The sequence below is a fragment of the Euprymna scolopes genome, chromosome 4, assembly GCF_053919585.1.
Source record: "Euprymna scolopes isolate OS-2025 chromosome 4, ASM5391958v1, whole genome shotgun sequence".
NCBI classification, from domain to species: Eukaryota; Metazoa; Mollusca; class Cephalopoda; order Sepiida; family Sepiolidae; genus Euprymna; species Euprymna scolopes.
Genome location: NC_136485.1, coordinates 139,739,238 through 139,753,997, shown reverse-complemented (window position 1 = coordinate 139,753,997; position 14,760 = coordinate 139,739,238). Strand labels below are relative to the sequence as shown.

At 32.1% G+C, this 14,760-nt stretch overlaps 1 protein-coding gene across 2 annotated transcripts in view; it reads left to right on the top strand.

Annotated features, from left to right (window-relative positions):
• Positions 1-14,760, top strand: part of LOC145269473 (protein sprint-like) — a 322,088-nt gene that overhangs the window by 296,575 nt on the left and 10,753 nt on the right. For both annotated transcript variants that reach the window (XM_080125186.1, XM_080125194.1), the window contains 4 exons: positions 293-368; positions 2,827-2,958; positions 4,730-4,781; positions 7,148-7,344. In XM_080125186.1, the coding sequence (XP_079981312.1) occupies positions 293-368; positions 2,827-2,958; positions 4,730-4,781; positions 7,148-7,344 (457 nt within the window). The remainder of the gene's footprint in view (positions 1-292; positions 369-2,826; positions 2,959-4,729; positions 4,782-7,147; positions 7,345-14,760) is intronic.

The window sequence follows — 14,760 nt, the reverse complement described above, 5'->3', positions numbered from 1 at the left end:
CTGATTTTTTTTTTTTTGTTCAGATTTTTTAGATAGAATTTTTTTCGTATTTTCTTTGTTTCATTTGGCTTCAAAATATAATGTAAATATATGAAAAAAAAAATTCTGAATCTTAAATATTTTCTCTTTGTTTTTTTTTTTTGTTTTTTTGTTTTTTTTTTCATAAGAATAATTGAATGAAAATCTAAGAAACTAAAACAAAAACTTTGTATATTCTTTGTATATTAAATGCTCACTTTATTTTGAAACAGAATATTATTAACCATTAATTATATATTCTTTTTATTGTTAGCAATGGAAGTGTTTCAACATTGTATGATAATATTGTGTATGCTCGAACAAGACCGTTAAGTGATCTCGGACTTAGAGTAAGTATTGAAATGCAAGCTTTTGTCTATAACTCTTGAAAATCTTGGCAATCCTGCATATTTACTGATCCAAGCAACTTTGAGTTTTGAAATTAGTCAGAAGTAAACAATGTTAGTTAATCTGGAAACTGTGACGAAAACATAGATCGAATATAGGAATAACCGGAAATTTATTTTCATTGAAATATGTTTGTTTAAAGAAATATTTTAATAAATATGTTTGTTTATGAAATATTGTTAATAAATGTTTATTTATAGAAATATTTTTAATGAATGTTTATTTACAAAAAGTATTTTTAATGAATGTGTTTATTTAGAAAAAACATTTACAGAAATAATTAATATTGAGAGTAAAATATTTTTTAATTATAAAATAAATGAATGTTTACTTAACATAGCTAAAATATGATTTTTTTTTAAATAATAAATTAAGCATAATGAAAAGAAAATTTGTATTCATCCAAATATAATTAAACTACATAAATACAAATCCAGCTGATTGTCAAGCAGTAAGTAGAAGAATGTAGTATAGTAGGTTTTCAGATTAAGTAACACCATTTACATCTGCCAAGTTTATAAACCGGAAGTCTCTTGGATCAGTAAATAAATAAAATTCCCAAAATATTTATTCAGGTTTATTTATTTGAATACATGTCGGTGGCACTAAATTCAAAAGTAATTATTCTGATAATAACAACAGGTTCATTATAATATTTTAAAATTTAAAAGAATGTAGTTTGATTAATAAATGTTAAAAACGGTATTTTTTCACGTAAGGTAAGATTAAGCGGAGAAAGGAAACTTGCATTAGAAGTTAAAAATATTAGCTAGCGCTACGTAACGATATGATAGCAGGAAATCTGAAATAAAATCTGGCTAAGAAGAATGTAAAATCTTCCTCACTAGGAGACGAGATTACTTCGAAGTGTACTAGAATTTCATGTGTGTATTATCAATAAAAGTACCAGTAAAAAAAAAAAAAGTCTGGAAACTTATTGGAGGCACCTCATATATATATCTACTATTATATAAAAGGAACTTTGCGCATGTCTATGTATGTGTGTTTGTGAGTTTGTTTCCTATGGACTCCTAAATAGCCAGGCTGATATTTTTGAAATTTCACAAAAATGTACTTTATTTGCCTGGCAGTGTTCTTAGATAAGTTTTGTATTGAAATGTCTTCTGTAAGTATTGATAATCAAAAAGATCCAGTGAAAGAATGAACAGGTGATTTTGACTAAAGTTAACACCTTATACAGCTTAACATCACAAGTGCATGTGAGAAGTTTTATTAATGCACAAGTAGAAAGGCCCAACATATAAAATCAACAGTAGGTTCTTTGATATGATAGGGGCGTGTTCGAAATGACTGTTTAGAACCATGATATTTGATATTTTAATCTTTGATTCAAGCCATTATATAAAATAATTTTATTAAATCAACACTGGCTTCTCTACAGTGTAATGTAGACTACAGTATATTGTGGACTAAGTAACTGCAGAGAGGATTGAAAAATGGGTGATTTTACTGATTGCGATGGCAATAAAATATGGAATGTTGAAACATTCATTGATCCTCATTCATTCTCGAGCATCGCCGGGTTTCCCTGGTAGTAGATAGATTTATCAGAACATCTTAAAAAATATATCTTACTACCTTGGTTGTTACCGCCAAAATCTTTGAGAGATAGTAACTGCTACACTTTACAACATACATCTGACATAACATCTTACTAAGCCTCAGCAACTTTCTCTTTTCATGATACAGCTTATTTCCTGAAAACTTCTTCCTGACTTTTTTCTATGACTCCATTTTTTGATCCACCCACGCAAAAATTCTTGTTGCAACTTTACTAGAGTGTGTCTTTGAAAAAATGAATTTCAGAGAAAAACTTACTTTGTCATGCCAAAATTAATATAAATTCCAAAAATTACAAAAAATGGTCCTGTAGAAAAATAATTATAAGAGTAAGTTGCAGTTTCACGGTAAATTAACCCTTTAGATGCTTGAAATCAGGGGGAGATAACTGCTTTCAAGTCGGCCATCTTGCTTATTCTCGATAATAGTACACTTTTTTTTTTTTTTTTTTCGAAAATTAGCTCTAGCACATCTTCTACTGGATGATATTTTGTAAATTTTGAAATTTATACTAATTTCGACAAGACATATAGGTATGTAATGTTTTTTTCTGAAATGCCTTTGTTCGAAAATGCACGATTGGATTAGACGACACACTATAGTAAAGTTGCACCAATTTCTTTTATTAATATTTATACGAACAAACACACCTATGAATATTTAACAGTGTAATCTCATTAAATGATATCATAAACCATTTGTAAAGAAGGGACAAACCATGAAATTGCAGTAAAGTGTTCAGAAATGTTACATTTATATATTGTTATTTATTGTATTATTATTATGCTATATATTGTTATTTTGCGTTTATTATTTCAGGGTCATCTAACGCCACCTGACAAAGAGGATTTGGATCAGATGAGAGATTATCTTGTTCAAATCCAACAAGCATATTCGCCAATCAAAAAACTGGATAATCTACTGAAAGCTTCTGTCTGTATTACTAATTGTGTGAGTTCTTTTTCTAATTGGTTCCATTAGTGTCGGGATGATTAATCAGAATTGTGAATCTGGGAACATGAAAATGTTATGGGGTATCAGAATTGGAAAAATTTGTGCCTAATTTCCGATTCCAAAAATGATTCTTTTATTTATTTACTTTTAAAAATTTTCCATCATTAGTACTAACGATAAATATCTATTATTTTTAAGCTACCAGTACAACTAAAGTCTATAGATCGCTATGATGGTTTTAGGTAAAAATGAAAGCGGAAATACTGGCACAGTAAAAATGACAATTGAAAATATGAGTGAAAAAAACGTGAAAAATAGAAATAAAATTTTCAAATCACTTTTTTTTTTCTTTTTTTTTTTTTTTAAATAATTTTGAAGACAACATTGGAGAAAAATACTTATAAAAATCTATTTGTGTATTGTACATCAAGTATATTTTTATTTTTGAGAAAAGAGAAAATATATTTATTTCTTACACAAGATTGAACATTAATCTATTCTCTATAATTAGATATTTGAAAGAATTAGAATTGAGATTCCAGAACATAATCGGTGATTGTATTGGAATCGTTCCATCACTAGTTTCCATGTTTCGTTTTCAATCGCAAAAAAATCTTCAATCCAGAACCCCCTCTTGTTTAGAATATTGATTAACCAAGTAAATACTCTCCTCTCAGAATCTGAAAGCCTTGCTTTTCTGAACTTATTGATTGAAGCTGCAATATTTAATAACAGGTGTCCATCTTTTCCAGCCTTTTATACATGCACCCTCTACTCTGTTCTTAAACTTTATCATTTTGTGTATTTTTACTTTTGAAAATAGAGAAAATATATTCATTCATTACACAGGATTTAGCATTAATCCATTCGCTATAATTAGACAAATTTGAAAGAATCGGAATGAAGACTCAAAGACATAATCTGTAATTATATTGGAATCACCCCATCACTAGTTTCCGTGTTTTTTTTTTTTTTTTGTTTTTTTTTGTTTTTCAATCACAAAAATATTTTCATTAACTCCTGGAATTAATTTCTTCAATTCAGAACCCTCTCTTTAGAATATCGATTAACCAAGTGAATACCCTCCTCCCAGAATCTGAATGCCTCACTTTTCTGAATTTAGTGATTGAAGCTGCGATATCTTGTCACAGGTGTCCATCTTTCCCAGCCTTTTATACAATCACCCTCTACTCTTTTCCTAAACTTTATCATCTAAAAAAAGCTTTTCTACCCTATAAAACTGCATTCAATAGTAAAGCTACTGCAAAAATGGTTGGATCATTCCATCGCACCAGAAAGTACCTCATCCCTGATACCATCCTTTATTTGGATAAGGGTCAGATACATCCTAAGATAGAGTATCTTAACTGCTGCTGCTGATTTTAGAATGCTATTGCATCCTAAAATTATTCATCAACATTTATACAGATGACCTGATCATCTATGGCAACACTTTGAAGAGCAATAATGATCAAGATCTCTCTTACGCCCATGAGTGCATGATACAAAAAAAAAAAAAGGTGACTGGATATTTTTAATACATCTAAAACCACATTTCTCTCTTTTCACCATCAATGTTCGGATTCCCAATTTACTCCAATTGAAATGAATGGCTTATTATGCAGGTAGTAAAAAAAAAAACTAGCAAAACTATGTAACCAGAGGAAGGAGCATGTTATTGATAGATTTATTAAAAAAAAAGAAAAAGAAAAAGAAATTAAAACATTTTAATTTTCTCTCTCTCTCTCTCTCTTTTTTCTTTTTCTAGTTGAATGGTCGCACCAAAACTGGGAGAATCAGCTGTTCAGTGCAAACAGATGGTAACTTATATTTTATTGATTTTCTTGCACCTGAGAAATTTTTTTAAGTTCAAGAAACTACTCAATTAGCTTACAATTAACCCCTGAAGAAGTCAAACACTAATTATTTTCTTGAAATTAGATACTGTTTATATAAATTGAGTTTTGCTAAATTGGCCTAAGATTTTCAGTTTTCAGAAAACAATTACCTCCCTTTTATTGTGACTTGAACTTTCCAGTTTTTTTGTTTTTTTTTTTGTTTTAGCATAACTCAATTTTCGCTAATTGTCTTCGAAAAATGTTTTTCAGAACTCTACAGACAAATTCATCTTTAGTTGACCTTTGACAACGAAAGATTTTCGTTTACTAGCCAAATAGAAAAGTTACTAGCCAAATTCATATGATTTTTAGAATATGACATCTCCATGCTGTGAGGAGTATGTATATCATAAATATTTTCTGATTATTTTTTTAAATAAGTGTAATTCTAAATATGCACTGAATTTTATGTTAAGATTTGAAGATAATAAATATTCAAATTTCTTTAGATGTTTTTTTTTAAACAACATTCGTTAAAAAAAAAAAGAGTATATTGTTCTATTAAACCTTTTATCTTCTATCTTCTTCTATTCTATCTATCTTCTATCTATATAAATAAAATGAACTCATTTTTTCCCCTCCAACTTTGACCTTAATAGGATTAAAGATCATGACATTACATGCAAATGTAATGCATACAGACTGTAGCACATTACCTGAGGTTTGCTATAGGCCTATTTCCTCTACAGTTCCTCGACAATGGTACATTCCTATATTTTTTCCGGTGAGAGTCCACTGCCAAAATAGCTTAGATTCAATGAAAGTTGCAACATCTTTTCTCTCTATTAGATTCCTCCTTCCCCCTCTCCCCATTTACACCGCAGCGGATGTGTTCACAAGGAACACTACGAGGAAACATACCAGTTTGGAATCGTACAAGGTTACTTATGCCGTTTCTTTATTTTTTTATTTCTTTATTTATTTTCCCTGATTTATGCTTTCTGTTTTTTCCATAATAAAATAAAAATTTTAAAAAATGAAAAAAAAAAAAAAAAAAAAAACGTGAAAACGCGATTACTATCATTGTTTTCTTTTTGCTTTTTTTTTCATTAGTGTAAAACGCAATCTGCGAGACTAACCGGATTTTACTTCCGGTTTTAATGACTCTAACTGTGAACGGCCCTGTCGGTGGGGCATTAGAATACGCCGACTGCCCCCCTGCAGAAGGTAAAAGTCCCTCAATGAGGGTCCTGGATATGACCTTAAACTATATCCAGTGGTGAGGCCCCAGCTTGTGGGCTTTGGGGAGTGTGGAGCTACCCTTTAATTACCATTGCTCCCAGGTCCACTCTGACCCGGAGTGGTAGTACCTGTTAGGGTCCCAACTATGGGTTAAATAGAAACTGACGTGAAAACAACAAATATATTCTATTAAAAAAAATTTTCTTCAAAATCTTTGGATTCGGCATTAAATAACCCGAAAAGGGTTGATATGCCGTAAAACAAAAACAACCAACCAACCCTCCTCCTGTGAAATCTAACTGACCTTTATTTATTAGTACTTTCAACTCAACATTTATTTTTACACAAAGATTACAATGCAACGATATCGTGAATTCACTTGCATTATATGATTCGAGTTTGACCCCCCCCCCCCCCCCAAAAAAAAAAAAAAAAACTTTTTTTGGATTTTTCAAACACACGGTCACCACCGGACCGTTCGTATTGCATCACGTTCATTTTTTTAATTGTTTTTTTTTTTTTTTACACAATTTTTTAAAAATAGTTTTAACATTGTTTGTTTTTATAATATTTAAACAGGGGTATGACTTCGCTTTTTTTTTCGCAAATGCGACTGTTTCACTCGCAATGTGGGGCCCTGTTTTTATTAACCTATTACCCGCCAGCATCCTAATTTAATGGGAAGCTCAAAAATATCTACATTTACATCTAAATGTTTCTCTTAATTCAGCCACTAATGGGTTAATTGGTACTAGTGCACTTATTGATCCGTGCTGAAATAATAATGTTATTTAAAAAGCCATTCTTAACATGGGGAGGGAGGGTGTTTTGTACCTATTCTGAACTTCAATCTTACAATTGAATAAAAAAACATATCCTAAAATTTTAATTAAACTTGGAAATATGATAAAAAAAATAGTGCGGATCAGTAAGTGCACCAGTTAATTTTCTACCATGTCATTTTTTGTAATTTTTGGATATGTTCATTACTGTGACATGAGAATTAAGTAAATACCATTCGATTTACTTGAAATTCAATATTTAGAATTTCACTATTATGACAAAGAAGTGCCTTATTTTTTTTACTTTTCTTTTTTTCTTTCCAGATTTTTTACCTATGTTAACCTATGTAATTGTAAATGCTGGGTTGCTATCTGCTGAGATTGAAGCCGATTATATGTGGGGTCTTTTGACTACATCCCAAGTCAGTGCCGAGGCTAATTACTACTTATCAACTCTAAGTAGTGCCGTCATTTTGCTTAAGAACTTCAAAACCATGCAACAGAACAAGTCTGGATATTTTGTAAGGAAATTTTGCTTTTAAATTTGATATATTTCTAATAATTGTTATTCTCCTAAGCTTTATTATTTATGTACAACTGATTTAGGTACGATTAATGTACAACAACTGCTCCTGCTACTTTTTAGACACATCTTTCGAGCAATCTAATAATTTTATTCTTTGCAAAGAATTTTTTAAAATATTTATGGAAATCACTCTAGATAAGGTGTGGAGTCACTTAATGGAAGGAGTTAACAAGGACAAAAGATGATTATCACAAAAACAGGAGATGCCTATTGACCTTAGTCTTGAAATAGGTTAAAAGTAGGGGTAAAACAGTGAGTAGGAAGAATTCCACAAGCTTGCCGTTCTTGGAAAGAAGCTGCTGGAATAGGAAGCGTTATTACAATGAAGTTTATTTTTTAAAAAATAATAGACTCAGAGTAAGTTAAATGTCTTTTAATTCTATAAAAATATCTTTAATTAAAAATAATTATTATTAAAACAAAATCGATAGTTATTTCCATTGCCACTGTGGAATTTCCACAGGTCTCACTAGTCTTGTGTGACTTTGATTTTGAAGAGTTTGGTCATGGTCGAAATTTTGATGTAATTTCAACTTTCAACTTTTCAAAAGTTGGATTATGGATCTGATAATAATAAGCATGCAAAATTTCAGATAAATAGTTTTTGAGTTATCAACGTTTCCATAGCATTACTTCAGGAGTACTTCATAGAATATGAAGAAGTAAGGCCTAGATAAGACTTTAGCCCATCCTTACATTGTCAGGCAGAAGTGTGCAGTATCATCTGACTTCTCTCTTTATTGATGTGAACATAAAGCGACTGATGAGGAGTATCACAAAGAGAGCTGAAACAAAGAAAGCAAAGAATAAATCAAACAATTCTGAAGAACGCATACCATAATAGTATTTATAGAAAAGACTGAGACTAGCAACATCACATCTGTGAGGAGAGGTTGCAGAGAAGATAGTGGGCTAATTAAATTGGAGCACATAATTCTATAAGTTTTCAATAAAATGCTAATGCCTATTTAAAGTTATGTATATATGTATGTACATGATTCATTCCTAAACTAATTAACTGATAATTATAAATTTTGAAATACTGTTGATAGGTGTAAGAGGTGATAATGTGGGCTATATTTTAGTGTAATTTAGTTTTACACAAAGGCGGTGAAAACAGGTGGAAGTTATTCTTGAAAGTTCAGATACCTCTGGATTTTATTAAATTTTAACAATAAATATGACACACCAATTAATAAGTATTCCCCAAATTTCAGTTCCTTTGGAGTATTTTAAAGGGTTTATAAGAAGTATAATGTTGACACAATCTCTCATTTGAAAATTAAAATATTTCAGATTTGCATTGAATTTGATCTAGAGTTAATTAGATACCAATTAAGATGACTTGAATTAAAACCCCTTAATCTTAAGTAAAAAAATTTAGGCATTTCTAGAATCAAAATTATATAATAAATTTCAAAATTATATAATTAAATTAAAATAATTATTCACAAAAGGTTTCCTGTAAGAAAGAAATAGTAAAAGCTAAGAGAGAATACACTGAAACCACCAGAAAACACATTGAAGCACAGAAATTAGGAACTCATGATTTCTGGAAAATCTACAACAGTGTAATAAATAATGGGCAATCAACAATTCCTCTATTAACCAACAATCATGAGATTTGTACTGCAACCGAGAAGGCTAACCTGCTTGCCAGTTGGTTTGCCTCAAATGCTAAATTAGACCCAGCAAGCCACTCCCTCCCTGATTTTCCTTTGCGGACAGAAACCACACTAGATGATCTGAAAATCACACCTTTTCAAGAGCATGATATAAAAATCCTAGACACCTCAAAAGCATGTGGACCTGATCTCATCCTGGCTGTACTATTAAAAAAAAATGCTCCATTGAGGTTGCTCCAGTTCTCTCCAAATTTTTCAACAAATGCCTTAACGAATTTTGCTTTCCTGACTGCTGGAAAAGTGCTTCTTGGTACCAATTTACAAGAATACTGGCAAAAGAACTGACCCATTAAATTACTCTCCCTCTTTTCTACCAAAATATTTGAGTCCATAATTAATCAAGCTCTAGTCCATCACCTTACAGTTACTAAACTTATGTCCAACTAACAATCTGGATTTAGGCAAGCATGTTCTACTGCAGATATCCTAACTGTAATCTCTGAACGTATATACCATGCAATGGATAAAGCAGGGGAAGGTAGGGCAGTAGCCCTAGATATATCTAAGGCTTTTGACAGGGTATGTCACGATGGTCTTCTCAGGAAAATAAGATCCTATGGTATTACTGGATGAATACTTAACATAATAAAATTCTTAAATAGGAGAAGAATCCAGATTGTCCTCGATGGTTTTATGTCAAAACAATCTATAAATATAAAAGTGAAAATGTATGTATGTATGTGTGTTCGCTTTTTCTGTGTGTCTACAAAAGGCTTTTTCAGAGAAGCGGTCGCTCGCTTCACAACTTCTTAAAACTTTTTATATCACATATAAATCGTAATATCTCACAGTTAACAACAAAGCTCGCCTGCCTATTTAATTTGCTCGATTTCGGGAAGATAAATCAACATTTGTTGCTCGCCGCATGTGGGTTAGTCTTTTTCCTATAACATCTTGGGGGGGGGGGGGCGTTCAGCAGTAAATGAAATCCTGCAGTCAAACTTGACCTCATTAACTCATTAAAACGAGCACCTGCTAAATCCAAGTAATTAAATAAATTCAAATGTGTTTCCGTTAGCATCTCGCGGTGGGGCAATGGTTAACGTCGCATGTTTTTTTTTTTTTTTTTTTTTTTTTTTTTTTTTCACACTTTAATTTACAACTTTGCCTCAAGGGTTCGGGTTCGATCCTCATACTTACTTTTTTAAAAATTTTATTTCCCCCCCCCCACACACACACACACCTCCAAACACCCGGGCAACGCCGGGTACCCCTCGCTAGTATGATATAAATGCAAGTGTACTTCAGGGGTCTATCCTTGAACCTTTATTATTCCTTATATTCATAAATGACCTCCCTGATAAAATTGTCTCTGAGATGGGTATATTTGCTGATGATACCACGCTTTATAACAGGCACGCGGGGAAAACGAAAGAACACATATCTAAAGCAATGGCAGAAACACCAGAGAAAGACCTTCAGTTTGTAGTGGAATGAGGACATAAATGGATGGTAACATTCAATGCTGCCAAGACTAAACTTGTTTCCTTCAATAATTACAAGAAACCTTTTCAACCTCTAATAGCTATGGCTAAAGATACATTACCTGAAAGTATTCTTTCAAATTCCTTGGCTTAACATTCACAGGGAACATGAGTTGGAGCAGATATATCGAAGGCGTTGCCGCAGCTGCTGCGAGGAAGGTGGACACTCTCTACTATGCTAGAAAGCTACTTATGTCTAAAAGTATCCTGTACCTCTATAAGGCCACCATCCGCCCATGTATGGAGTATTGTTGTCACATTTGGGTTGGTGCATCTGCTACTAGTCTTTCACTCCTGGACACGGTTCAAAAGAGAGTCGCCAATTTGATAGATCTCAAACCTCTGTCTCATTGACGAAATGCTGCATCCCTCTGCCTGTTTTACAAGTTCTTTAATGTAGATGCCCCGACGAACTACAAGCCCTTGCACTTCCTCGACATAAATACCTCCGACAAACCTGACAAGCAGCAAAATACGACCCCTACACAGTTGAGATCCCTAGATGTAAGAAAGCCTTCTACTTTGATAGTTTCTTCCCCAGAACTGCTAGACTTTGGAATTCTCTTCTGGGTTCCTACTTCCCCAACTGTACTGACATGCAGAAGTTCAAGTGTAATGTAAACAGACATTCTGCTGCTCAACTCTTTACATAGTATCCCTGCAATTATGTCTCAGATAGTAGCCCCCTACATCAAAGTGGCATTGTGCCTAGTTTGGAGTGAAAATGCAATAAAAAAAATTTTTTTTTTTTTTTAATTATAACTTGATTTTAATTTTTGTAAGGAGCCATAAAAGTTGTGCAAAACTATTCTTTTCCAGAAAATAATTTTACGGGTTTTCTTGTTGCTTTATATTTTAAGAATTTTGTTATTTGATCAGAGTTAGAAAAAGAGTGCAATGTTATTGTAGCCTGCTTAGCAAAGTGAGAAAGATCAGTTACTGTCAGATTAAGCCATTTCTTTCCTTTCTATGCTCTGTTAGTTTCAGTCTGCTTTTTCTTTCTTGTTTTTTTTTTGTTGTTTCTTTCTCTCTTTTTTGTTTCTTTCTCTATTTTTTGTTTTTTCTTTCTTCTTTTTTTTTTTTTTTTTTGTTTTTCTCCATTTTTGGTTTTTCTTCCCTCTTTGGTTTTTCTCCCTTTTTTTTTTTTTTTTTTCTCTCCCTAGTTTTTGTTTTGTTTCTTTCTTTTCTAAAAACCAGCACTTACAGCGAAAAAGGGAAATAGGATTTATTTAGAACTGTAGTTTGCGCATACGTCAGCAAAACCAGAACATATTTCTGAGCAACATACGCACGTTGTCACAAGAAAATAATTGATTTATTGATTTTTACGTGTTATTTTTCTTTCATTGATTCCAAACTCCATTGAAAAATGTGTCTTTCAAATATAATGCTGGAGATCAATGTGAATATTTGTTGAACTGTAATCATGAATCTAGATGAGTTGACGAATAGGTAATCGTGGCAATATTTCAATGCAAATGCCGATAATATATAACAAAAAAAATGAAATCTATAAAAATATAAACAAAAATATTTTTTTATTATTTCTACAAAATCTTTCTTTTTGGTCCCCTGACAAAAGGAGGGTGGACCTGTAAATTCACCCTTGTCCGTTTGTCTGTCCGCACTTTTCTCAATAACTATGCCTTGAAATTTTTTAAATATATTAAATATATGAGTAAAAACATAACGAATTTTCTGGGAAAACTCCGGTTGCCTCAATAGGGGTGCCTTTCAGGTTAAAATGGCTAAAATTGACACTTTTGTGCTTATTAAAAAAAATTTAAACCTTGGATTTTTATAAAACTATCTGAAAAGTTGTAACTAACTGATTTCTATATAATTTTGTTTTTTCTATATTTTGCGATAACTTCTTGCGTGTGTCCTAGGCGCTATTTTTTTAAAACACTCCATTTTTTGGACTATTTTACCATATTTGTCCAAAATTTTCTGTGTATGTCTATTTAGCAGTTTTGCATGGTGCTGAACTCAAATTTAAATATCTTAAGGCCTTGGGGACTTTTGGGGCTAAATGATGGGGGGCAGTGACTTAGTCATTTCTTTTTTTTGCATGGTGCAGAATTCAAATTTACATATGTTTAGGCCTAAAATTGCACCGTTTGCTCATTTTCACCAGGATTTGACATCCCCTGGGGACTTTTGGGACTAAATGGGGGGGAGAGGGCAATGCTGAATTTAGTCATTTTTTATGACTCGTTCACTGTGCACTCACGGAGGATCATGCATACTTCACTTGTTTCTAAACAATTTCTAGGTTCACCCGCCATACTCACTTCAATACACTAGTTTAATTTTGGTGTCTTCCACTCTCCCCCAATTGTACTGATGAGGAGACAATATCTAAATATTATTCAATATTAAACAAATAAATGGATATTGTTTCTGAAACAATCGTACACTTACTTGGATTATGTTTTGTTTCTCCTTCTGAAGCTGATTTATAATTTCACAATTATTAATCTTTTATTCTCTGTGTGTGTATATATATATATATATATATATGTGACTGAAAGTCTATATTCCAAATTATTAAAATGTTGTTCATCTTACTGCTTATTTCTTTCAGTATGTTAAAATTTTCAATTCTTGACAGCACCTTTCCATAGCGCAGAAATAATCATATAATTATTACGTCAACTTTTGAATATTTTTCACCCTGATTTATGAGAACAATAAGAACTCGTTAACTGTAAAAAGAAAAGAATTTGGGCATCATTGCATAAATCTGAAAAAAATCTGAAGAGTAGTTGCATTGTGTTTTATGATATTTACACCAGACATGATAATTATAGGATTGTTTCTACGCTACGAAATAGGTGCTGTCAAGAATTGGACATTTTAACATGCTAATAGAAATAAACGGTAAGATGAACAACATCGTGGAATTTAGAATATAGACTTTTTGTCTTTTATGCTCTGTAGTTATATTTAACATACATTAAATTTCATAAATAAAAGGATTCGTATAAATAAAGGGTGAAATATAATTGAATAAACATATTTTTCCAATAAACGTCTATAATATAAATCTCTAACGTCTGTTAGTGTGTGTGTATGTTTGTATGTCTCGCCAAAACTTTCGATACGTGTAACCAACAATGACAAAATGCAACGACCTTGATTCCAGTAAAGCAGGTCCTGGATATGACCAAAAACTATATCCGATGGTGAGACCCCACCTTGCGGGTTTTGGGGAGTGTGGAGCCAACCTTTAATTGCCATTGCTCCCAGGTCCACTCTGACCCGGAGTGGTAGTACCTGTTAGGGTCTCAACTATGGGTTAAATAGAATCTGACTTTAAAAAAAAATATACTCCATTAAAAATCGTTTCTCAAAATAACTAGATTCGGCATTAAATAACCTGAAAAAGGTTGATATGCCGTAAAACAGAAACAACCAACCAACCAATCCAGTAAAGCAACTGGCCCTTACGGCATTCCAATTATAGTGGTGAAAAAGCTTCAACCTGAACTAGCTTCCATACTTACAAAGCTGTAAGCTGGCAGCAGCACATTCTGGAGAGAATAACAGCTGACTGTTAGGTTTTTGCTGAAATTTTTTGAAGGGTATGAAGCAGTCTTTACTTACAATTAACCATTCCATCAGGTCTGATACTATCGAGGACATTTTTTTTTTAAACAACACTTTTACTATGATGACTGTTTAATAATAATGGAGGGGAAAAAAATAAAGACTTCCCTATCCACTGAGCAACATACTGTATGTCAATAAACAAGACTTCAGCTGTATTTAGTACTAAAATTAGGCTAGAGATATTTTTTATGGTCTGGAATCAAAGAATTCGTCCAGTGTAATATCACAAAACTTATTTCATTTACCTCTTCAGAAAGTTAGACAAGGTCAAGTGTGGGTTTTAAAAGCCAGTACACTAGGATTAGCACACTCTGTCCTACAAAAAAAAAAAAGCAGTCTTGTTGGCATTCTCCGGGAAGAGTGCCTCAGGCAATGAGCAATAAAATAATACTTTCTCAAAGTGATAAGTGGTAATCCCCTTGTGAAAAAAAAAGATGTCCTGTTGTAAAGAACATGATTTGAAAAGAAAATCTGAAAGTGTCAGTAAAAAAATCAAACTGGAAGACATGATCACTTCATTAAAACATTTTATCCCTGACGTGAACACTTGTTAAAATTTTTTTTTTT